The following is a 25,434-nucleotide window of genomic DNA, read 5'->3' on the forward strand; positions in this document are numbered from 1 at the left end:
ATTAGAAGTTCTGTTCAACGACGGATATAAAATATAAAAAATAGTTATTGGTGACGGTCAGAGAAATATCCCTAAGGATGATCCAAAGACATGTCATCACAATTTTAAGTAGCTCGACGACCTGAGAGCACGTTACGGTAGTACAGTTAAACGAAGACCGATAGCACCCACCCTCGGTTCGTACGCAGGATGATCAAAGCAGTCAGTGATTCTAGACTTCGTTGTTTTACTGGGAACCGTTTCATTATTATTAGTTCAACGGGGGACTTTTAAATGAGGGAAATCAACTAAATATACCCGTTTTTACGAAGGTCGGCGAGAGAAGTATCAAAGTGACCCTCTCAAAAATACTTTCATTCTTGTTTCCTATCAAACATTACCAGCAGGAGGCTGAAATAGTTCCGAAAAGAGCATTCACACTGGATGCATTACTTTCGTATGCAGACGAGCACCTGATTGGGGGAAAATATTTACCTGCGAAAAACCCGTCAATCAATTCCTCGTTCATATTTCTGAGACATTAACTTTAATCGTAACCGTTTTATATCAGTATTGTTTACCAACAAAAAGAGTTGGAGAAATCGCGCTTTTTCGCTTTTCTGTCTTGTGCTTCAACAAATATATTTATTAACATCTAATTTTAATGACTAGTAAAATTTTTTCGTTAAATGAAGAATGTAAAACTGTCACTTTACTTCAGAAGTGTATGTGTTGTATGCTTTTTTCCTTCTTATTTTGTGGTTATTCAATCATTCAGAAGCGTTACTAATAATATATTTGGTATGTATACATGCTTAAAATAATATTAATGTATGAAAAAGTGTGCAGTATGAAAAAGTGTGCATTTATTGTTAATTATATTAAAAGAATATCCACTTTTAGAAGTTGTGCTTATAATTTTAGAGTTTTAATATAGCAGAAATATTTAGAAGCTCAGCTTTTAAGTATGCAGTATAATGACACTTAACACAAAGTAATAGACCCCATTCACAACATTTGATTAATTATAGGATAAGTATTGGCTTGGTGCGTGGGATAAACTGTCACTAGTTCAGCCCGGGCGTATTGCCCGCTCACAAGCCCGTTTTCTGATTGCACAGTTTATGAACGGTGTTGTTCATCAACAACTATCTTTTTCAGTGGAGTGAGACAATCATATGGATTATTTTGTTTTGTTTAGAAAACATGCAGAAACTTTATGGAGCGTTTTTTGACAGCATAATTAAGGTGGTAATATTTAAATTATAATTAATTTAAAATAAGGTGCATGTTCCCCATATAATTTAAATTCGTTATATAATTTTTAGTAAATTTAATTTGTAAACGATTATGACAAAATACAAAAACTATAACAAAAAATTCATTTTAATACATTAGTATACATTTATAAACGATAATCAAGAGACTTTACAATTAATAAAAATTGTAAAATTTCTTAAATAAGGGTATTTTATCACAAAACAAGTAGAAGTAAATAATTTCTCCGCTGGCTCTTCCACCGCAAACTTCTGGGCAAAAAAGTGTCACAAAACGGGACCAACTCAAAGGACATAACTCGTAGCCACCCCAGGCGAATATAGACTTTTTTTAAAATTTTTTTTTTAAGGAATTCGTTCCTGTTGAAAATTAGTTTGGCACCTTGGCGATCGTAGTTGATGTGGCAGATCACGTTTTGGAAATATTCTGTAATATATTCAGAAGAGCAGTTATGTTATATATTGATTTTTTTTTATTTGTAATTAATTCATCTGAAATTTGCACTAAAAATTAACTAGAATATTCTCTTGCTCCACAAATATCTTTAAAAGATATCCCTATTAATACCTGTGCTGGCCAGATGGCCAAGCATTCAATGTGCTTGACTCTGAGGTCAATAGTTTGTAGTTCGAATCCCACTCGGGGCATGGGTGTTTCTCTCTGTGTGTTGTTTCCTGTGGTGTGAATGTGGCCCATTTATGAACAGTTATCTGTGGCGTGAGTAATGTTGCTAGCCTCGGTGATGGTTCACAAGTGTCTACTGGGTAACGCTAAATGAGCAACACTTCCGGGGTGAAGAACGTAAGTTCAGTATCTGCTGTTAAAATGTTTTTTTTTTAAAAAAAAATAATAAGTAAATAATTATTAGTTCCTGCACCAAAAGTAGTTGACAAGTTTTTTTGGCAACTTCCAAATTTGCAATTTCTTTTTCGCATGTAGTGTTAATGGCTCTTCTTAACTACCTTATATTATTAATGTATATTTTAAATAATTTTTGAATTTTTTAATTGTAGTACTTAATGATGACTGTTTTCATAAGATTGTAAAATTGTTATAATTTTAAAAACTGGACAAATTTTGAGAAGTATCCTTTTTTTAATGACTATCCACAAAATAGATCTGCAACAATTTCTTAGGTGTAGCGGCAATTTGTAGTCACTACACTTGGATCTTCCATCTGGGGAGATAAACTAGTTTCCATGTCAGCATCCCCCTCATCTTTTCTACTCTTCAGTATCTTGCAAATCTTGAAAGAATATTAAGGACAAATGTATTAGCTAATGCCTAACATTTCTCTATAAATCAAGCACAATGATAAACATGAAACTAAAGAATCATTCAACTGATACACTTGAAAAATTGAACATTTGGGATACATATGTTCGTTTACCTTCAACATGCTGAATTAAACACCTAAATCTATTAGCAAAATCATGAATTTTTTTTTTTTGCATACTTGTTGTAAATTAAAACACTAATAAATTGTATTGTTGCTGTGTGTAATAATATTTAAAAGCAATATAATATTATATTTAATGCACTTATATTTCTAATTCTAATGGTTAAAATCATTAATTAATATTAAACTAATTACATAAATGAAATCATATATATATTTATTCAACACTATCATCAATTTGTTTAAATAAAGACCAAATGTTTCACTGAAAGAATAAACTTATATAGGTCAAAATTAAATCAGATTTTAATTTTATCTTGGTAGTACCGTTCTTTCAAGATAAATACAGTGAAACCTCCTGTTATGGACACTCCTGCAAAACGGACGCCTCTCAATACGGACATATTTTCAGTTCCCCAGGAATTTTCTGTGAATAAACCATTAGGTATGTTCTCCGCAAAGTGGACACTCCCGTAACCAGACGCGGACACTCATTTTTGCCCTGAAATGTTATTTTCTATCTCTTCAAACCGGGCACTACTTTTTTCTAAGTTTGAAAAAAAGCTATTTCTGTTTTAAATTGCAAGGGAAAAAATGCAACTTTTCACCATTTTGAAAACATGTAAATTTTTTGCCTTAATCATAACTAAAAATATTGTTAAGCTATTTCAATACTGAAGAGTTAGTCTTTCTCCTGTCACCTTTGTAAACAAAGGAGTAAAAATGATACTGCTCTCTTGAAATAATTCGGACAGCAGCATCTTTTAATCTTTTCACCTGGACCACGCAGGCTATGTGTCTCCTCAGTTGAAATGACATCTTAAATGCTCTCAATGCTTCTTCCCCATTGAAATATTTTTTAATTTTGTAATCAATTTGAAGACTATATTTAACACAGCTGGGGTAAAAAAGAGAGCAGAAATATAATCTTCGATATGTTCATATAAATGAAACACTTATTTAGGCACTTGATAGCTGATCAATTGTGAATAATCAGCTCCATAGGTCCTAATGACTTAACTGTGAATCATGGGAGGTTTACTTTCAGGAAGGTATTAACCATGTTCCCTATCTAATGAAAGGTTGGTGTAAGGGGATGTAAACCTAATAATTGAAATCGACTGAGGACTGAAAGCTCCAATTCGGTATCATATGTCTGAATTGAGTATCTATGCTAATAGGAAAATTGTATTCATTTATCTGTAGCTACATCTAGAATTATGTATTTATATCAAACTTCTCAATATATATATAAATATTAATATAATATTTTTTATCTTTCTTAAAGTTTAAATAAATATGCTTGTGGTTAGTTATTGTAAATTATTTAATTATTTTGACATCTTTGAAAATATTCTAAAAACAACAGTGTTAAACTTCGTTATTAGGGCACCCTTCCCGTAAGCGGACAACTCTCATAAACGGACAATTTTTTTGGTCCCTTGAATGTCCATTTAACGGAGGTTTTACTGTACAACTAAATGAGTATAGTTGAAATTTATTTATTAAATGACAAATTATTTTATTTTCATAATGAAATATTATGATTTGAAAGTTTCACAAATTTTTTTTAGGACATTAATTCCCTGTCTCTTTTTTTTATTTATTAGTCTGTTTTAACCATCAAATAGTAATTTACATACCTTCATTATTTCTTATTAATGACTCTAAGAAGGAAATTGCATCTTAAAAACTATATAAATTATGTTAAAAATATTATTGTAAATAATGCTAAAAATATGATGACATTATTCAATGAGATCTATAAATAAAAATCAGGTTAAATTAAATCACTGAAATTTTTACGAAAATAAAGCGATTTAATTGATGCTAATCCTTATTTTAATATTGAAAAAATTAGAACAGCTACTAATTTATCCATTGTTTGTAGTTAAAAAAATTACTGAATTTCCTTCTTATACAAGTTTTTCTGCTCTCTTTGAATGTATATTTATTAATACGTTACACTTTGTGAGAGGATGGTTTTCAAAGCTAAGAACTTTGTCCATATTAGGTGGTTTAGAATTTTGTGAAGAATCTTTTTTTAAAGGCTCGAATTTTCATGCAGGTTCGTTTTTAAGATTTAGAAATTTGCAAGGAATTCTTAAATAACTCTTAAGCTCTTTCTAGATTCTCGTCTGACTTCAGACCTTCTTATTTATTAGAGAGTATGAGGTGTTTCTTTTATTGAGGTGTCGTTAATGTTCTAAATAAATTGTTAAAACCTGTGTTATATCTTATTTTTATTTGACTTGCTTTCAACATTTCTTTTTCTCTTTGTGTTTTTTTACTCTAGTTTTGTTTCAAATATTTTCTTTTCTTTCTTTTTAGAGCCTATTCAATTTGGGATGTGACAAATTCTTGGACAGGCTTAGAGCTTTGAAACATAAATTTTCTTTAAAATTGCTTTTTGCTTAATCTTCTCCAATGCAAAACTCCATTTCACTGGCCATCTCCATTACGAAACTCTGATTTAACTGCGAAAATTAGCTTCTTCCTGACTTAATAGTGCAATGAAAATATCACAGCTTATTAATTTGGACATTCATTAATGTATTTGATGTGTATTTTAAGTATGCACACTTGCAATTTTCGTCAGAATTTATTACAAGCTTCTTAAATTGTCAAAGGACTAAATGTGTCGGACTTTGTAGTGTGGATCTTGTGTACAATTCTTCATATATTCAAAAGGTATAGATTTAATGTTTTTTCTACTATATTTTAAAGACAAAACATTTAATCTTTCCTCAGTTTTAAGCTTCATCTTGATATTGGTTATCCAACAGATCTTTATTGCTAGCATTTGCTGATACTGAACTTTAAGTGTAGCTCATTGATTACGCTTAAAGAGAGTTTTTTCAGAATGGAAAAAAAACCTGTGCCAAAAACTTACGCAGCCTTTCTGTGCACTGCTGACGTTGGAGGAAAGCCTTGTAATAAGAGTTTTAAGTTCAGGAGTGAGTTTATTACTCACTCCCGTGTTCACACTGGAGAAAAACCTTATTCTTGCAGTGTGTGTTACCAAAGATTTACTGTGAGAAAGAGTTTAACTCAACACAATCGAACTGTTCATGGTAATGATAAACCTTACTCTTGCCCCCTATGTAACAGAAGCTTTTCGCAAAAATGTAATTTAATAACTCACGGTAATGTTCATACGAAGGAAAAACCATTTTCTTGTACAATGTGCGATAAGAGTTTTGCACAAAGGGGTAGCTTACAAACTCATATCCAGATTCATACTAAGATCAAACCCTATACTTGTGCTGTATGTAATAAGAGTTTTTCTCGCAAAACTACCTTATATATCCATATGCGTATTCATACTAAGGAAAAACCCTACTCTTGCAATATATGTAATAAGAGTTTTACGGCACGAGCTGGTTTGGTTCGTCACAGTCGCACTCATACCGGTGAAAGACCTTATTCTTGTAAATTGTGCAATAAACGTTTTTCCGTAAAACATACTTTAGTTAAACATGTTCGCAGTGTTCATACAGATGAAGGCTTGTCGTCAATCTAATAAAATCTTTGGCAATCTTCCCAAATAGAAAAGTGATTCTGTTTCTTTTTATATTAGTCAATGAAGAATTATATGAACACAATGTTCTTGTTTTTTAAGTTACTATATAGTACTGCTGAATATTCTTTCTTTCATTTTATTCATCTAAAGGTGTTCTCATTCATACAATTAAGTGATTCTCTATCCTTCATATTGTAATAATGCTATGAATATTTTTTTCTTACATTTTATTCATCTAAACAGGTTTTCCTCTTACAGATAAGTGATTCTATTTCCTTCATATTACATGAACACAATGAATATTTTTTCTCTGATTTTATTCATTGAAATGTGTTCCCCCTTCTGTGCAGATTAGTGATTCTATTTCTTTCATATTACCAACCTATGGAGGAATATATAAATGCAATTTCTTTGTGTTTTTAGTTTCCAAATAATCTTTCTATATATTTTTCCTTTCATTTTATTCATTGAAATGTTTTCTCCTCTATACAGATAAAAGATATTATTTCCTTCATGAATAATTATATAAATGCAATTTACTTATTTTTTTGTTTCCAAATAATATTTCTGAATATTTTTTCTTTCATTTTATCCAGAGAAATTGGTTTCTCTCTACACAGATAAGTGATTCCATTCCCTTCGTATTACCTATGGAGAATTATATGAATACAATTTTCTTATTTTGTTTATAACTAGAAAATATATTTTAATATTTTTTTAATCTTATTTATTAAAATGTATTGAATGAATTTAATTCAATAGTTGTAATTATTTTTAAAACTGCTTCAGATTCATTGAAGTTTTAAAAATTTTTTAATATAACTTTCCTTAAAGTTTAGTTAACTAGATTCAATAGAATACATTTTAAGGAACAAAACGAAATAAAAATATCTAAAATTATTTATTACTTAATAAATAGAAAACAGTATTTATATGATTCTCCATAAGTTAATGCAGTATACTCTTGATGTCACAAAGTTGAAGGGACGCTAAAAAATATTTCGAGAGAGCGAGTTCTCGAGATAACATGTTTAGAACTAAATATGTTCTAAAAAGTAGAAAAATATACTCTAAAAAGTAAACTTATGAAACATAAGAATAATTACTTTTAAATATGTATGTAATGATAGTTGACTATAAGTCTAAATACAACAATGATAATTTTATTTTTAAAGGTAAAACAAAAATAATTATGCATTGAATAGAAAACAATTTTACTTTGTGATTTTTCCTAACAAATTTAATTGCTATTAGGAAAAAATGTAACTTAACAGGGTTTTGAGAGGAAACTCTTCGGAGAGTATATAATGCCTTGAGGAAAAATATTTTTTTGGTGTAACAAGATAAGGTTTTCGAAATATTGAGAGTGTACTGTATAATTCAAGTTAATAAGCTGTTTTTTGCTTGAAAAGAACTCTTAAATGCTTACATTCTTGCAAAGAAAAAGCCATTTAAAATAATCAATAAGAATTACAGGGGCAAAAAAAGAAAAATTAAACCTTCTTCCCAACATGTTCAGAAAAGGTGAAATTCTTCAACACTTTTTTTTTCTTTTCTTAATTATAATTTTTTACTTCCCAAATTATTCTTCCAATTAGTGTTACATTTCAAATGCAACAAGGGGTCATTTATGTTGATGCAAAATTTTTACACTTGGAAAATGTCCATATTTAAACTGTAAAAATTTATTTACTACAACATTTAAATGTTGCAAAGTGATGTAACTATCACTTGATTGAATATCCAGAATTATAACTTAAACTAGAGTTAAAAATTAAATTTTTTTTTAAAAACTTAGGTGTTTAATTTGTCGTCTTATCAATATGTAGGTACATTATATCATTTTATGAAGCAAGCACAGATTACATTTGAATTTTAATTTCTCATGGTTTCAAGATTTTAATTGTGTTTTTATCTCCCAAATATATTTGCAATATTAAAGTTTAAGTGTAAATAAATCTTACAAGTTTTTCACTCTAGTTTATATGAGCAGAGAGTTTGCCCTTTATGTGAAATATAATAGTTAAGAACAAATTCTGTACTTCAGTTACTGCTATTTATTTAGAGATGTGTTATTTGACTGTATTGGTTTGTATGACAAATAAAGAAAAATTACTCTTATTTTGCCTCTTTGTGTTCTCAAAATTCAAATTTTGAATAGCATTATTTGATGATAAATATTCAAAGAAATTTTCGTTTTTGAACTTTCAAATTTATTTCGCTTTTTAATTTTCAAATTTATTTATTTTATTGAGATTTTTTTTATCGTATTACCGTCATTCGGGCTACTTTGTGCAGCGGGGGCTACTTTGTGCAAAATCGAATTTGGCATTTTTCAAGTGCTGCTATTCAGTATTATGTTCATTTTACGTTAAAAATGTGTGGAATTTGAAGATAGAAGTCTCTTCTATTACTACAAACATTTTTTCGAATTTTAAAACAATCTCAGAGTGTGTTTCGTTCATCCAATGCCAACACCTTTCCGACGACGTCGGATGTCGAAAAGTGTGCGTGGAAACTTTAGCTGTGAAATGCAAAGACGTTGATAAAAAATTGTCGTAAGTGCAAAATTTTTTATTTATACATTAATAAACAATTATATCATGTTAGCGTTAAAAAAATTTGAAAATTGATAACAAATAAATGGAAAATGAAAAAAAAATGCATTTTGGGGCTACTTTGTGCAAAGTTTCATTCGTTTTTTTTTCGACAGAAAAATGGTCAGACGTTATAAAAAAATACCTGGAACGAGAAACTACCGTGATTACACTTTAGAAAAGGTGCAACAATGTTTGCAAGCAGTTATTGGTGGTATGTCGATTGCAGAAGCTTCTCGGAAGTACAAAATCCACAGAAATACTATCTCTAATAAAATTCACAAGAAACACGTGAAAATTTCTGGTGAACTATTATTTTTCTTCTACAAAGATTTTTCTAATGACTTAATCAAACGATTTAAAACATAAAAATATATTTTATAGGACATCGGGTAATTTTGACAGAAACTGAAGAACAAATTCTGTCATGTTCATTCAAGGATGTTATGTTCAAATTTAACAATATTATAAATGCTAGAGAATATGTAATAATTATTATTTTTAAAATTTCATCCATTTCAATGTTTAAAAATGTATATGGTTTTCTTTTGTTTAAACTCAAATGTTTTGAAATAAACATTCTTTTAAAGAAAAAATTCTTCAAAAAAAAAAGATTTTTTAATGCTGAAAATTATTTTCAAACTAATATCTTTACATATCTTGATGTTTTTGTCCTTAAAAATGTCAACAATTAACTTTTTTAACAATTTTACATCAATATTTTACTAAAAACAGATTATTAAACTGAATTCCTATCGCTGCACAAAGTAGCCCAGTTTGGGGGCTACTTTGTGCAAGGTATGTTTTGACTTATTACTCGTAAATATTACATACAAATAATGCCAATATTTATCAAATTCACTCGTCTGAGTCCAGTTATGAATATAATATCGATAAATTTTACTAAAGTTTGAATTAACATAGTTTTTTTACATGTCAAAGTTCAAAAACTGCGAAATCCTGCACAAAGTAGCCCCGAATGACGGTACATAAGAATAATATCATAAAAATAGTTTTCAAGGTCAAACTTTAAGCAAGAATTAAGCAATAAATAAATATATAATCTAGACTCTAGCAGTGATTCTCAACCACTGTGCCGCGGCACTTTTGTGTGCCGCCAAATTCTTAAAATGTGCCGCCAAACATTAGAAATGATACAATAAAAATTATAATGCTTTTTTTTAATTATGAGTAAAGTTTAAATTAAAGAAAAGTGTATATATATAATACTTTTTATAATTTTCCACGCTTTACCGCGTGAACATCTTAGGCGGCGATTGTATTGTCTCTGACAATCTTAAGATAAGATGGAAGTGTTTAAATTGTATATGACACAGAATTTTAAAAAATGTTGTAAGAGCTAATCATTAAAGTAAGCTATACAATTAATAACAAATTAACAAAGGATAACTAAAATAACAAATATATAAAAAGCAAATTCACAAAGGATAACTAACAAAAATTAAGCTAACAATTAATAATTAGCAAAAAAAACTAGTGAACAAGAAATCACAAAAAAATAACAGTTAATAACTATAGAAAACAAGCTAACAATTAATAACTAGCAAAAAAATAAATAACTGTTACTAACTTATAAAAAATTGGGTCCAAAGAAATAATGAATCCCTTAATAAATGTGCTTTTGTAGTACATATTATTTTATTTCACATTCAAAATTATGATCACAAACTATTTAACACAGTGTAAAATAGGTAATTAGCCAACTTTTAATCTAATTTTTTTCATTGTGTGCCGTCAAATTTCGAAATCGTTAAAAGTGTGCCGCAACAAAAAAAAGGTTGAGAATCACTGCTTTAGAGGAATAAATTTGATTTAGTAGTTTTTAAGGGCCGGGTCAGTAGGGCTCTGGGCCCATGTCCGAGAGTTCGTGGGTTCGAACCCTGCTGGTCGCAGACTACCCGTGTAGTAAATGGTGACTGATGCACGTTAAATTTCTGAAGAGTCCTAAAGTCCTCCATGTTCCCATAACAAATCAATACCTCTGAGGGTACTGGATTGGAGATAGATGGTTCTCTGATTCAGATCAAGTATGAATGGGTCCGCTCTATAAACGTGTGTGGCAGAAGTCGGAATTCTCGGCCATAGATGGCGCAGTGGAAAACAAGAACAATCGTACCCCTTTGCCTTAACAGGCATACGAAGCAAGCAAGTAGTTTTTAAGGTAGTTGGGATTTAGTTTCTCAATTTCTTAGAAGTTTGTTTTTATAGTAGTGAGACTTCTGATCTGTTATAAATATTCAAACAAGTTTTCTTCATAAGTTTCGGTTTTTAGATTTATTTCTTGTGTTCAGAATTTTATATCGTCCCACATTCGAATTATAAAATAGCTTTCGATATCAAAATTTGATAGCTTTGAATATCAAAATTTAATTAGGAATTTAGCAATAAATAAAGATATTATCTAGACGAACAAATTTAATTTAGTAGTGTCTGAGGGAATTCGCATTTTGTGTCTGAATTTTTAGAAATTCGTATTTATTAATAGGGAGACATTTTATCTGGGATAATTATTCAAATACGCTTTTGTCATTTTCGATTTTCCAATTTATTTCTTGTGTTGATTATTTTGTATCGTACTTCATGAGAACTATTACATGAAAATATCTTTGAATATGAAAAGTTAATTAAAAATTAAGGAATAAATAAATAAAAATTGTATTAATAAGAAAATCCACTTTTTCAGTCAATTTAAAATTTTAGAATTTATTTATATAAGATGCATAAATTTAAATTTTATTGTAGATATTGCTGTTTGAACTATTACATGTTCTTACTATTTTAAAGATTTTTTACTACAGTTTGATATCTTAAAATTTACTGAGTGATAATATATGTCTCATCATTTCTCCTCATTCGTTTTAATTTCCTCACGACATTAAATGTTGTTGGTAGCATTTATCTTACTTGCTTTGTTCTGGTAAAGTAGTGTTAACACATTTTCTCCTCTGGGAACATTACATCCAAACATGCCAACTTACTTGATTTGTAGGTCGTCCTCGCCTGGTGCCCTCCTCTTTTTTTAAGGGGAGAGTAAATAACTAGCTAGAGCACACAAATTTTAAATGAACCCCTATGCTGGATTGCGATACCATTTGCTATCATTTCCGTACTGTTACAGGCAAAATTTATCACGAAATTATTGCCAAAGGAAATTTAACGCCTGTCAAAGTTTCGATCACTTTCTGATTAGCTTGAGTGCCTGCATTGTAAAGTTACCTCCGTACTTTACAAGTATCAATCATTTACTAATACAATCAGAATTTATCACCATATTGTAGCAAAGTTATCACTGTTAAAAATTTCGATGGTTTTTCACATTTTATTTGTGTATAATAAATACTTTGAACAATTAAGATTAATTTTAAAGGAAATAAAGACATATAATTTTGAGATTTCGTTAAATAAAAACACCTAGTTGATCACTCTGTGCTAAGTCTATGAGAAAAAGTTTGACTATCAACCAATCGAAGAATGTTACCATTATATCGTAACTATCTTACGAAATTAAATAGCAAGAACTCTAGCTGATACTAAGGCAAAACCTTATTTGGGTCATACGTAAGTTCTATTAATACCTGTAACTTATATTCGAACTGTCGAATTGGTATTAAAAGAAAAACTTTTTTTTGTATGTCTATTTATGTAATTCGCGATCACAGCTCTCGAATTCGCCGTCTGGTGAGAAAACCGGTTTCATTGTTTGACCCTCGCCCTTTCCCTCTCCTCCTTTTCTCAATTGTGTAGGAATGTACTACGATATTTTCCCCTTTCATAATATTTTTCGTATTTAATTGCCACAAGCATTTTTTTTTTAAATTTTCCATGATGCTTTCTTTTAGAACTTCGTTAATTATAGTTTTCAGTTCCATATAGTTTCCTAACTTGAAAGTTTTTAATCTATTTGAAAATCAAGATGAAAAGTGGCGTACTTCCTTCTCCTATGACTCTCCAGACGCTAATGGTGAAAGCATGCGAAGTGTTGCTATAGATAGAGAGTTCTGCTCTACGCCACCTGCAGCCCATTTTGATCGGCAATTCGAACTTTTATCAGAAAATTCATTTAGTTACTCAAAGATGAGTTAAGTAATTCCTGGTACTTCATGTTGCTCACTACAGGTTTCTTGATTGATTGATACGTAAGAATAACCTCATTCAAGTTCAAGCAACATATCAAATAGGGGTATTTTAGAGAAAGTTCACTAGGTGCGTAAATGGCGCTGGAGGTTAAAATATGTCGTAAGACTTCCGGGTTACTGCTTCCGACTGATTTTTACGCCTAATCTTTAAAAAAAAAGCACCATCCAATATAGTTATATTTGTAGTGTTTTCAATATAACGTTTTTCAACCTAACTTTCAACGAAACAAACAACAAATAAATTCGGAAACCTCCGCAAGCTTGTTATGATGCTACCCAAAGAATAACAAACGGTGCTATTTTACACAAATATAGCCACTCAAGACATGGCTAACCTTACGCTTTCTTTATGCTGTGATATTAATTTTGTTACATTTGTTTTAGGTTTGCGACCTATTAGAATTTATGAATTACCTAAAACTTTTATGAATTTTAAAATTACGCGTAAATTTAAACACGAATCACAATTATAAATCTTCATAGAATATTAAGCCTGTTCACACATGGTCTCGTAAGCACAGCATAAGCGGAGGGATACACTGGAAGTTTTCTAACTTTCTTCCGGTTTTAAGAAGTTTGTTATTGTTTACATTCAGTCAATCATCCATACTAAGCTGGATTCAATGGGAAGGATTCTTACATTCTCTTGTGCAGGAGATTCTCAATAGATGGGGTTAGTCTTACTCTGTGATCGAAAATAGCGTACTACAAGTAATAAAACTATTATAGTCGCGATATTTTTTTCGAAGTTTGTAGTGCAGTGTGCTGCTTTTTAAAAAAAGTAGTGTAGTGAGTAAAGCGATACATAAAAACAGTAGTTTGTAGTGATTCCTGGCAACTAATATTAACGTTAGTTTGGAAAAGTAACACGGCTCTAACGCAACTAAATTTTCGTTTTCGATAAGTACAAATCTTCGCTGGTCCTTGTCAATGTATGCAATGAAAATGACCCTGCAGCTGCATTTGAGTGTTAACAGGAATTACGCATTTAAACACACGTGTAACTAATATTTAAACTAACCATTACAAAAAATAGATAATTAATCCTTTTGGTCCCTCTTTCACATGCGAATGCACACTTGTGAAACATGGATGTTATTTCAAAGGAGGGGAGCGATTTTCGATGTACTTAATTTCTTAGATGAAATAGTAGAGCATTAAACAATTAAAAAAGTATTTAATAATACCGCATTTCTTAAATTAATTATTCGCTGTCGTAAAAGGCGTAAAAAGTTGAAGGTTGAAAAAACAAATTTAAAAAAAATAATAATAATTTTTTTTTGGATGACAAATTGTTTTATGTAAACATGAATAAATATAAATATTTCTTAATTCTTCCCTTACATTTAATGTAAGCCAATTTCTCATTCAAAACTATTTTGAACATAGGGGTCAATCAAGTTCCCCTGCAAATTGCGTCTCCTTAAAGTATTATGGATGGTGTGTAAAGCTGAGCACAGATGGCGCTAGGGGTTAAAATTCGTCGTAAGACTTCCGGGTTAGTACTTCCGATTGATTTTTACACCTAAGATTGGAAAATCACGCATTCATATATTATTATATTTGTAGTGTTAACAAAATAACGTGTTCTTTCAATTTAATCTTCAACGAAACAAATGTGTTCAGAAAACTCCGCAAGCATGCTATGATGCAACCCAAAAAATCACAAACGGTGATATTTTGCACAACTCTAGCCAAATAAGGAATAACACTCAAAACATGGCAATCCTTACACTATTTATGTTTTGTTATTAATTTTCTTAAATTTGTTTTGGACTCACGACCAGTTAGAATTTGTAAATTACGGGGAACTCTTATGAATGGTAAAATTACGCGTAAATTTAAACACAAATTACAATTATGAAACTTCCTATAGAATATTAATCCTGTTTACACATCGCCTCGTAAGTATATCATAAGCGGAGTGATACGCCGGAAGTCTTCTGAATTTCTTCCGGTTTTAGGAAACCCGTTATTGTTTACATTCAGTCAACCATCCATAGTTACTACAATTCCAAAGTTTGCAGTGACTACATAAAAAAAAAAGTAGTTGTATTAAACTACAAAAATAATGTAGTTTTTCTGACCACTGGTCCTACGTCAACGACACCCCCATCCAAGCATTCTATAAGGAAGCGAAGTTCAACATGGTGTTTCCTGTTTAAACTGAAGTGATATATGTTTTTCATTTAATTTTAATAATATCAAATTAGTTTACTTAAATATATTAAGGTTCTGATTTGGATAGGAAATAATATGCTTCATTTAATAGCCACGTTCATTTTTAGTTTAAGCCTTGTTAAATTGTAAAAAATGAAAAGTTAATTACGAGTGTTGCTTTATTATGTGTTCGGCTACGACAGATGGATATATATAGTATATATATTAACCTTCAACGTACCACGGTCTGTCAAACCGGCGGAATACTGAATAACAATTGTCTAGTTCCAGCTTAAAGATTATTAAAATAACCAATATTTTGCAATGGTGTCTCACAAATTATATGTAACTTTTTTTTTTCTATTCATGATGCGAAAAGATAAATTCATACAATCTTTGTTTTGAGAATTGGTAATGTTTCACAATTTGAATTTCAGCCAAGCCTAACGCAATACCGTTTGAATATATTGTCAAATAAGAGTTGCTAAGTGAAATTGCTTTGTGTAAATTATTGACGCTGAAGTAGAATGACTTCATCCGCAATCAGCCATAAAACTGTATATTTGATCGCAAACCTGCGAATTTCGTTGTGTTTCTGAAAATAGAAATTTGAGGTAGCCAATGAGTTACAATGATCTCGAGGCACCATTCGTCCGAAGAAGTGCGATGGAGATCTATTGGAAGATTAGAGGCAGGACAAAATTCTCAGACTTAGGCAATTATTACTAACCACAGGTTCGACCAATTGTTACGACGTGTTGTTACCATATTTATCGTTATAAGCAAGAAGAAATAGAACATCAATTCCGAGTACTATCAGTCTAGTATCCTTTGGAAGTGCATCCATTGAACATGATTTGTTTGCTTGGCGACCAGCCACTCACTCTCGTCACGTCATTCATGGTTGGCTAAAGGTAAACAATAACAAGCTTCCTAAAACCAGAAGACATTTAGGAAACTTCCGGTGTATCCCTCCGCTTATGTTACGCTTACGAGACGATCTGTGAACAGGCTTAATATTCTAGGAAGTTTTATTATTGTGATTTGTGTTTAAATTTCGGCATTGTGCGTTTTACCATTCATGAGAGTTTTTTACAAATTGAAAATTCTAACAGGTCCTGAGCCTGAAACAAATTTAATAAAATTAATATCACTGCTTAAATTAAGTGTGTTTTATCCTTTATTCTGCAATATTTGTGTAAAACAGCACCTTTTGTTATATTTTGGGAAACATCATAACAATCTGGCAGAGTCTTCCGAATTCAATTTTTTTTTTATTCATTTCCATGAAAATTATATTGAAGGAACACGTTACATTGAGAACCCTACAAGTATAATAATTTTAGATGGTGAGTTTTTCTTAGTTTAGGCGTAGAAATCAGTCGGAAGTAGTACGACAAAATTTAACTCCAGCTCCATCTGCATTTACCTTTAGACGGTCAACCATCCATAGAAGGGAATGTTAAAGGCGGGTGCCACATGTCCACTTGACGACTGCCCACTGTGAGCCCAAGTCTAGCCCCCAAAGCGATACTAGTAGGCGCTGTTTGATATTTTGGAGACAATCTGGAACCTGATATCATCCGTCAAACATCCGTGAAAGAGATGCATATCAAGGAGGTGCGTGTGAAGTGGTATCACATTGTGTGGGCTCGACATCTGCATCTACTTCCACGCAGAACCGGGAATACTCATGTGCATAGAGAAGTCATCATTGATGCTGGTGCAATAGGTGATGATTACGTACTATAAGAAAAAAAACACAACGCCGCACAAGGCTCGCACTGCGGATTTTGATTTACAGTAGCAAGCAATTCAGCGCATGGAGTGGCCAGCTCGATCACCGTACTTGAATCTTATTGAGCATGTTAGAGATGCTTTAGGAAGAAGTCTAGCTGCTCTCAATCACTCCTCTTCTGCCTTTTGCAACGCTTGCAACTCCTTTGCAAGAACAATGGCTCGCACTTCTAACGGAACTGATAGACAGTACGATTGAAAGCTTCACCAGTGATGATACTCCAGATTGAAGGTACTTATATTCCAAATTGACACATCTGATTTATTCATTTCATACATATGCTAATTTCTGTAATACCAGGACTTTTTGGTTAATTCTTTTTATTTTATGCATTGTGCAATATGATGTGTGCCCGTTTCATTAAATTCTATTCGTAAATTTTTGAGTTATGGCCGATTTTGTTGTTTTTCTTTATTTTCTGATAAACAGTGTATTTATAAATAAATTAAATAGTTCTGATAAACGCTTACCTCAAACGGATTTATAGTGGAATTTTTTCATGGGAAGTAATTTTTTTTTAAATTTTGAATCTCTGAAATAAATTTTTAATTAAATCATAATTAGTGACTGGACTTTTTATTTTTATTTTATAACTGTCGTTGAACAGCCGACCCAATTTTTTGGGTTTAGGACTACTAATGTTCAACTCCGGAGCCTTGCAATTTTGAACCCAATCCAGAGGACGAGCGAACTCCTGGATCAAGTATTGGAAGAAATTTGCCTTCATGGTGGACTTTTTGATGGCACTAACCAGAATTTACGTTACATGGAGAGGAAAACCATGAAAATATCCAACGGTTAGTCTTATGACAAGGGGACTCAAACCCATGATTCGTCTACAACTGAGGATATCTTTACGTTATCACTGTGTGATCTGTGCAAGTTGGGTGCGGAATTCGAATCGACCAGCCATCGCTTGGATTCAAACCCGGTTTACCTCATTGAAAGGCGAATTCTCTATCACCTGAGCTATCACGGCTCAGTAACTGCACTTTAAGAATAATAAATTAGAGATGTTAAATAAAAATTAATTCGACGTTGTAAAATAATGTGCGGGGAACAATTTCTCACCCTTCGGTCTTCCGGTTGATATTACTAGCAGAGTTAAAATAAGTTTTATTTATGTTTAATTAGGTTTATAATCTCAACATATTTTTCACTGTTGAGAGTATGTGAGTGATTAAAAACAAACTGGTCCAAAAATCGTTAAATTGGGTACTTGCACTTCAAGAAGAGAGTCACAGTTACCCACGCATATGACCTATGACGTCAGCTCCAGTTGATCGTTTATGAACTAAATGGGCGTGTTAAAGTTTAGTTGATAGACGAAGGTTGACATGCATACTCCCTCCCTTAGTACTGCTATAGCTCAATAATGATAAGAAGATCGTGGGAACCGCGATGGCTCAGGAGATAGAGCGTTCTCCTTCCAATGAGGTTGTTGTGTCACAACAACCAGAAATAAGACGTGAGTTGTACCAAACAATTTATTTAAACATTCACACGAAAAATCACAAAATAGTACCCAAAGACATATCTCTTCTTAGAAAAAACTCTCTTTTCAACTACACAAAAAAAAAAAGAACATCACTTCTCGTTTGTGTCTCTCAAGCAACATCATTTTAGCATTACCTCTCGAGGAATTGATGCTTTTAGCTCAGTTGTCACACACTGTTACGTTACAAGGTGAACAGGGGTTCGATCCCGGTGATGGCTAGTCGATACGAATTCCGCATCCTGCTTGCACCAACCACAGTGCAGACGTGAAATATCATCAGTGGTTGACGGATCATGGGTTAGAGTCCCTTTACCGTCAGACTAACCGTGGGAGGTTCTCGTGTTCTTTCTCTCCGTGTAACGCAAATGCGGGTTAGTTCCATCAAAAAGTCCTCCAAGAAGACAAATTTCTTCCAATACTTGATTCAGGAGTTCCTTTGTCTTCTGGATTGGGTTCAAAATTACAAAATTACATTGTACATTTCAGGTTTTACAAATCTCCTAGGAATTAAATCAACGGTTGCGCCAGTGTCTCGTAGTATTGAAATGCCAACGCCATTTACCACGCCAATGCTCGTATATGGTGTCATTATATCAGGAAACCTTGGTTCCGAAACGTGAAGCGAAGCCACAGTTTCTGAATTTGTTTTCGCCTTGGGACATTGAGGGCGTAGATGATCATAAGATCCGCATTCATAACATCTAAGCTGTGTTCTTCTTTCAAATTCTCTTTCGCGAACATTTTCTGTAACATTATTTTTCTGCCAAGTCAACTTTTCTTTAGTTCTGGTATCACTTTGGTTCAGAGATCGCCAAGAATCATTTTGGTTACTTCGATTATAAGACACAGACTTTTCCTTGAAACTGTTTTTTAAACTTTCATAGTCGTCCAATTTTCCGGCTAATTTGGAATAAGAATTCAATTCCATCCAATCTTCAAGAAAATGATCTCTTATGTCATTAGATACATGACGTTTCATTTGCTCGGTGACCATCAAACTCTTAAGATCATCGAAAGTGGTAATTTTTGCTTCAGAAACCCATTCGCTAAAATAGCAATTTAATTCTTGTGCAAAATTTCGCCAAGATTTTTCAGGTGATTTAAAATGTCGATAAAAATTTTGTTTGAGTTCCTCTGCATTAAGCTTATATTGTTTAAGAATCAATTGTTTTACAAAGTCGTAGTTATTGGCATCATTAGGAGACTCTCTCGCCAACATATTTGAAATGTCGGGTGGTACTACGCTCAATAGGTAAGGCACCCATTCATCTTTAGGAATTTGTGCAATTTCTGCTCGACGTTCAAAATTTATCAGATATAACGACATTTCATCTTTACCTTCATTAAATTTTGGTGTTATTTGTAAAATCTGTATTTTATGATTTGTTTCACCTGATACCGGTCTGTTTTGGTGCTGAATTTGAGAATTTGCTTCTAATTCGAGTTTACGCAATTCCAATTGATGTTGCCGTTCAAGTTCTTCTCGCCGTTCTTGTCTTTCAAGTTCTTCTCGCCGTTCTTGTCTTTCTCTTTCAAGTTCTTCTCGCCGTTCTTGTCTTTCAAGTTGTCTTTCAAGTTCTTCTCGCCGTTCTTGTTTTTCAAGTTCTTCTCGCCTAATTCTCTCATCCGTTATACGAGTCAAACACATCTTTACATCCTCAACCTCATAATGTTTACTAGTTTGAATTATTTTTTTAATTTCACAAACATTTGCTTGAGGTGGAACAGATTCACCTAATTCGTCGGCCAATTCTATCAAATCCACTTTTTTCGCTTTATTAAGAAAAGCCATAATTTACAACTGATAAAAAACTAAATATACAATCACTGACTACCTTAAATCAACTACTCTTACTATATCCCGCCGCTGCCACCAGTAAAATTCTGTTGTGTCACAACAACCAGAAATAAGACGTGAGTTGTACCAAACAATTTATTTAAACATTCACACGAAAAATCACAAAATATTACCCAAAGACATATCTCTTCTTAGAAAAAACTCTCTTTTTAACTACACAAAAAAAAAGAACATCACTTCTCGTGTGTTTCTCTCAAGCAACATCATTTTAGCATTACCTCTCGAGGAATTGATGCTTTTAGCTCAGTTGTCACACACTGTTACGTTACAAGGTGAACAGGGGTTCGATCCCGGTGATGGCTAGTCGATACGAATTCCGCATCCTGCTTGCACCAACCACAGTGCAGACGTGAAATATCATCAGTGGTTGACGGATCATGGGTTAGAGTCCCTTTACCGTCAGACTAACCGTGGGAGGTTCTCGTGTTCTTTCTCTCCGTGTAACGCAAATGCGGGTTATTTCCATCAAAAAGTCCTCCAAGAAGACAAATTTCTTCCAATACTTGATTCAGGAGTTCCTTTGTCTTCTGGATTGGGTTCAAAATTACAAGGCTATGGAGTTAAGCATAATAGTCGTATATCCAAAAATTGGGTCGGCTGTTCAACGACGGATATAAAACAAGAGCATGGACTTGTAATTCTAGCGATATTCTGGAATGTTTTATTAGAAGCAAATGATTCGGGGATTGGGAAGGAAGGAAAAAAAGACCCTTATACTTAGTTTTCTTTTTTCAAGTTACATCTTATATTCGTTTTTTTTTTTTTTTTTTAAGTGTACATTTTCTTGAGTACGTTGTAACTTTTTGTGTCTGTGTTTTGTTTTCAACCTTTTCTTTTTCTTTGTTTTAGATCCTAATCCTTGTAGGCTCCAAATTTCAGCCCAATCATAAAGCTCAGCCACATCACTACTCACCTGTCAACCACCATTTTGATCTCACTTTAGTGTAAATTTTTTTGTGAATTCGTAAACTATCGTATATTATATTAAATATCGTATTCGTATATTTTTCGCCAAAAAAAAAGTTATTTGAATTGAATTATTTGCTGTGTTTGATAGTTTGTGTGAAATTGAAATCTTTTCATTGGTCCTAGAATTTTGTATCGAAGTATAGTAGTACTATATTGTCGCTTGAAACATGTGTGTACAAATCTGAGAGATATAGTACACTTTTCACTGAATATATGATCCCAAACTGTGAGAAGTCTTCAATTTATCATTTCCTATTATTCAAACTCTTATTTGTTATTCGAATTTTTTTAAAACAATAATTATTGAACTTATTTTTGTTTGTTTTTGTGTGCTTGTAGATAACTAGCATATTTAAAATTAGGAAAGTGCTTTCTTGGAGCGATTATATAAAGAGATTTCTCTGAGACTTGTTCTGACCAATTTGCTTGATTGTCTCATCCGAAAAAACAAACAGTGTTACTGTAAATCTTACAGCACGTTCAAGCAATATTGTTTACTGAATCAGTTCTTACCTATAATACTTTAGGTATTTTCATTTTCGGCATGAGTAAAAGAAATTCTTTGCGGAAAACTCGTGCAACTTTCTGTTGTCCAGTTAAAATCGATGGGAAGGTTTGCAATAAAAGTTTTCCGCATAAATATCGGTTAGTTATTCACAATCGCGTTCATACGGGTGAAAAACCTTATTCTTGCAGTGAGTGCAATCAGAGCTTTTCAACGGGAAGTGGTTTAACTATACACGCACTTGTTCATACAAAAGAAAAAAATTTTAACTGTTCCATATGCAACAAGCATTTTGGAACTAAAGGTAATTTGGATAGTCATATTCGCCTTCATAGTGGCGAAAAGCGTTTCTCTTGCACTCGATGCAATAAGAGCTATTCGCGAAAATATTCCCTAATTTGTCACATTAGGTCTCATACTGGGGAAAAACCATATTTTTGCACCATATGTAATAAGAGATTTCCAAACTTACATAATTTATCTCGTCACAATCGTGTTCACACAAAGGAAAAACCTTATGTGTGCAGTATTTGCTGTAAGAGTTATACTCAAGTAGGCGGTTTAAACGAACATAATCGCGTTCATACGGGCGAAAAACCTTATTCTTGCAAACTGTGTGGTAGGAGCTTTTCTCTGAAAGGTAGCCTAGTCAAACACAATCGTAATGTCCATACTCTGGAAAGACCTTTTTCTTGCAGCACGTGTCATAAGAGTTTTGCACATCGAAGTAATTTAAATGTTCACATTCGTGTTCATACAGAAGAAAAACTTTATTCCTGCACTCTTTGTAGCAAAAGATTTAAATCAAAAGATGGTTTATTGTGTCACAATCGCAGCCACACTGGTGAAAAGCCTTTCTCATGTAGCTCATGTAACGAGCGCTTTTCAAATCGACCTACTTTGCGAAATCATTTACTTGTTTTTCATACTGACGGAATTCCTTTTTCCTGCAGTCAGTGTGATAAAAGTTTTAGGACAAAATGTGGTTTAACCCAGCACTCGCGTCTTCACACTGGAAAAAACCTTCATCCGTGCGACATATGCAATAAGATATTCTTGTGGAAAAGAAAACTAAACATCCACTATCGCTTGCATACTAAGGAGAAACCTTTTTCGTGCAATGAATGCAATATGGGTTTTGCGCAGAAAGGAGGTTTAGTGATTCACAGCCGTGTCCACACTAAAGAAAAACCATATTCTTGTAACTTATGCAATATTAGTTTTGCACAAAAAGGAGCTCTTAACAATCACACTCGAATTCATACTAAGGAAAAACCTTTTTCCTGCACTACATGTGGTAAGAGCTTTACGAGAAAGTATGCTTTAACTCAACATTATTTTCTTCATGATAATTAAAAAAAAAAAATTCCTGTGTATGCCATGAAAATTTTTTTCCCTATATAAAATTAAAATCTTATGAGACATTTTAGATATAATTATATTTGCTTGAATATGATTTCTCTAATTCTGTCGTTGCCAAGGCAACTGGAACACACCAGAACTTAATGTGTTAAGTAACGTAAATGATAAGTTTTCGTTTGCATCCTCCTATATCACTAGAGTTGTGATGTTGCTTATTTTACAGATTTTAATTTAGGTAGTGAGGAAGCTTGTCTACAGAGTTACAATAAAGTTCAGCCTTAGCTCGACACGCACCATTAACCTTTTTTAAACTATTAGAAGAATAAATTATCTTTTTCAACAAATAGAAGAATTTTTTTTATTGTGTGAAATTACGTGTGATAATAGTCTCTTTGATTTTATTTTTTGGCATGTCTAACTTAGTTCGTTCAAAAGATTATAATTATTTTTCATCAACCTATGTGTGGTTAATTTAACTCATGTAAATTAACAATGTTTTGTAGCACTGGTTTTGTTATAAAAATAAAATATACTTTTTCATTCTGATTCTATCTGTATTTCATGCTTTTTTTTATTGGTCCCAGTGATTTATTCTGTTTTGTTTTCTGTAGTTGAGACACATACATACGAAACCTACATACATGAAAAACATGCATACATAATTCCTCTTATTTCATGGTAAGACCAACTTCTAATTATTTCAAAGTTTGCATCCCTGTAGTAAATATAGTTAAAATTTTTAATAAGTATAGTATACGTGAGACAATAAACAACTAGTTAACTTTTCATTTAGTGACGTAGCTCAATTAATTGTTTACGGAGCTTAAAGTCAAAACTTATAATATTTCCCTCATGCAGGCCTCATCTTTCTGAATATAAACAAACACTGGTTTTGAAGCATGTGAAGAGGTTTCTCAAACATGCAGAAATCAGAGCTCGTTATAGTGCGACTTTCAGAAGAACTCCTCCAGACATCCATCTCGCGTCGTGGCGGTTACTATGGTAACGAAGAAAAGTCACTTCGAATAGGGGTGTAAAGTGAATAGTTTTGTCTTGAAGTCGGCGTGACTAAATCAATCGACGCCTTCTTTCCTCCATTTCACCCCCAATAGAGATGTGCTCTCGCTTGTTATCATAGCAACAGACAACCACAGACTACCAGTCTGAAGGAGTATTCCTCAAGGCCACACTATACGTAATAGAGCCGGTTGATACTCACTGTGAGACAAATATAAACATTGAAAACGAAACAATTAAGCTAATAGTCCGCTCTATTCCCATCGTGCATTATCATTCTAATACCAAATTATAAAACAACACATAAGATATATATATATATATATATATATATATATATATATATATATATATATATATATATATATATATATATATATATATATATATATATATATATATATATATATATATATATATATATATACCCACACACTCGTTACCCTGCAATAATGGAAGAGACACTTTCAGTTTTTGAAATTTATAAAGAATTACTTGAAGGAATATTTTACTGGATTTTGGAGATGTTTATAGCTCATGTGATTTTTCATACTTAGCAAAAAGATTTAAAACTTTCGAGAAAAGATTTTAAAAAGAAAGAAAACGAAGGATTTTTGATCACCTTATGCCATAAAAGCAGTAAGCTTGTAACTTGTATCAATTACTTTACTTGTTATTTTTAAGTAACTGCGTAAACCTAGAGTAAATATTAATGGATATGTGGATATTTTTATAAAAAATTATCTTACGGTTTTTTGCTAAAACTTTATAAATATTGAGTGGAATTAAACTTTTGGAACAATTTAAATTAATTTAAAAAAGTTTAGATTTGAAATTTTAAAAAAATTGTGCAAGCTTTAAATATCTAAGGTAAAAGCTATATAATATTTTAAGGTATTTAAATATTTAATGTATATTGCGCATGCGTAAAAAAAAAAAAAGTTTATAATTTTGCAGGGAATTGTATTTTGCAACTAATGAAAAAAGTTTGATTTGAATGTCTTGAAAATTTCAAGCAATTTAAGTAGTTTTTGTACTTTTTAAAAATAAGTTAAAAACGATCAGGGATTTTCCACAAATTTTATTTTGTGTCATAATACAAACATTTGATAACAAATGATAATACTTTGTAATAATTATCTGGAAACCGAAATGTGATGGTAATAGGAAAAAAAGTACAAAATGAAATTTATGGAAAACCCCTTATCGTTTTCATCTTTCTTTTACAAAATACAAAAACTACTCAGAAAATTGCTTGAAAGTTTTAAAATTTTAAGATATTCTAATCAAACTTTTTCATTAATAGCCAATTACAATTCACTACAAAATTATGA

General features: G+C 31.8%; 3 protein-coding genes across 5 annotated transcripts in view; 2 read left to right on the forward strand and 1 right to left on the reverse strand.

The window, feature by feature from the left end:
* The first annotated feature begins 571 nt into the window (after window positions 1-571).
* Window positions 572-23,629, forward strand: LOC139425877 (uncharacterized). Of its 2 annotated transcripts, none has more exons than XM_087160679.1 (2): window positions 572-704; window positions 21,097-23,629. In XM_087160679.1, exon 2 carries the CDS (start codon window positions 21,761-21,763, stop codon window positions 23,075-23,077), a length of 1,317 nt encoding a protein of 438 aa, XP_087016805.1. In that variant the 5' UTR covers window positions 572-704; window positions 21,097-21,760; the 3' UTR covers window positions 23,078-23,629. The 2 variants fall into 2 exon arrangements, with proteins under 2 accessions (XP_087016805.1, XP_071038078.2); XM_071181977.2 differs by lacking the exon at window positions 572-704 and adding an exon at window positions 14,231-17,122.
* The window catches only part of LOC107442383 (uncharacterized), a 32,179-nt gene continuing 7,383 nt past the window's right edge, over window positions 639-25,434 (forward strand). Inside the window, exons 1-2 of one of the 2 annotated variants that reach the window (XM_087160677.1) lie at window positions 639-780; window positions 4,988-5,347. The gene's annotated coding sequence lies outside the window, so the exon portion shown is untranslated. The remainder of the gene's footprint in view (window positions 781-4,987; window positions 5,348-25,434) is intronic. The other variant, XM_087160678.1, reaches the window with a different exon arrangement.
* On the reverse strand, window positions 18,850-19,716 carry LOC147810696 (uncharacterized). The gene has a single exon (XM_087160481.1). It carries the CDS (start codon window positions 19,714-19,716, stop codon window positions 18,850-18,852), a length of 867 nt encoding a protein of 288 aa, XP_087016607.1.

This window comes from Parasteatoda tepidariorum, chromosome 4, assembly GCF_982258835.1.
Source record: "Parasteatoda tepidariorum strain Cologne lab strain chromosome 4, Ptep-v5.0, whole genome shotgun sequence".
Taxonomy (NCBI): Eukaryota; Metazoa; Arthropoda; class Arachnida; order Araneae; family Theridiidae; genus Parasteatoda; species Parasteatoda tepidariorum.

Coding starts and splice junctions, on each gene's coding strand:
- LOC147810696 (XM_087160481.1), bottom strand. CDS start 19,716: ATGTCGTTATATCTGATAAATTTTGAACGTCGAGCAGAAATTGCACAA.
- LOC139425877 (XM_087160679.1), top strand. CDS start 21,761: ATGAGTAAAAGAAATTCTTTGCGGAAAACTCGTGCAACTTTCTGTTGT.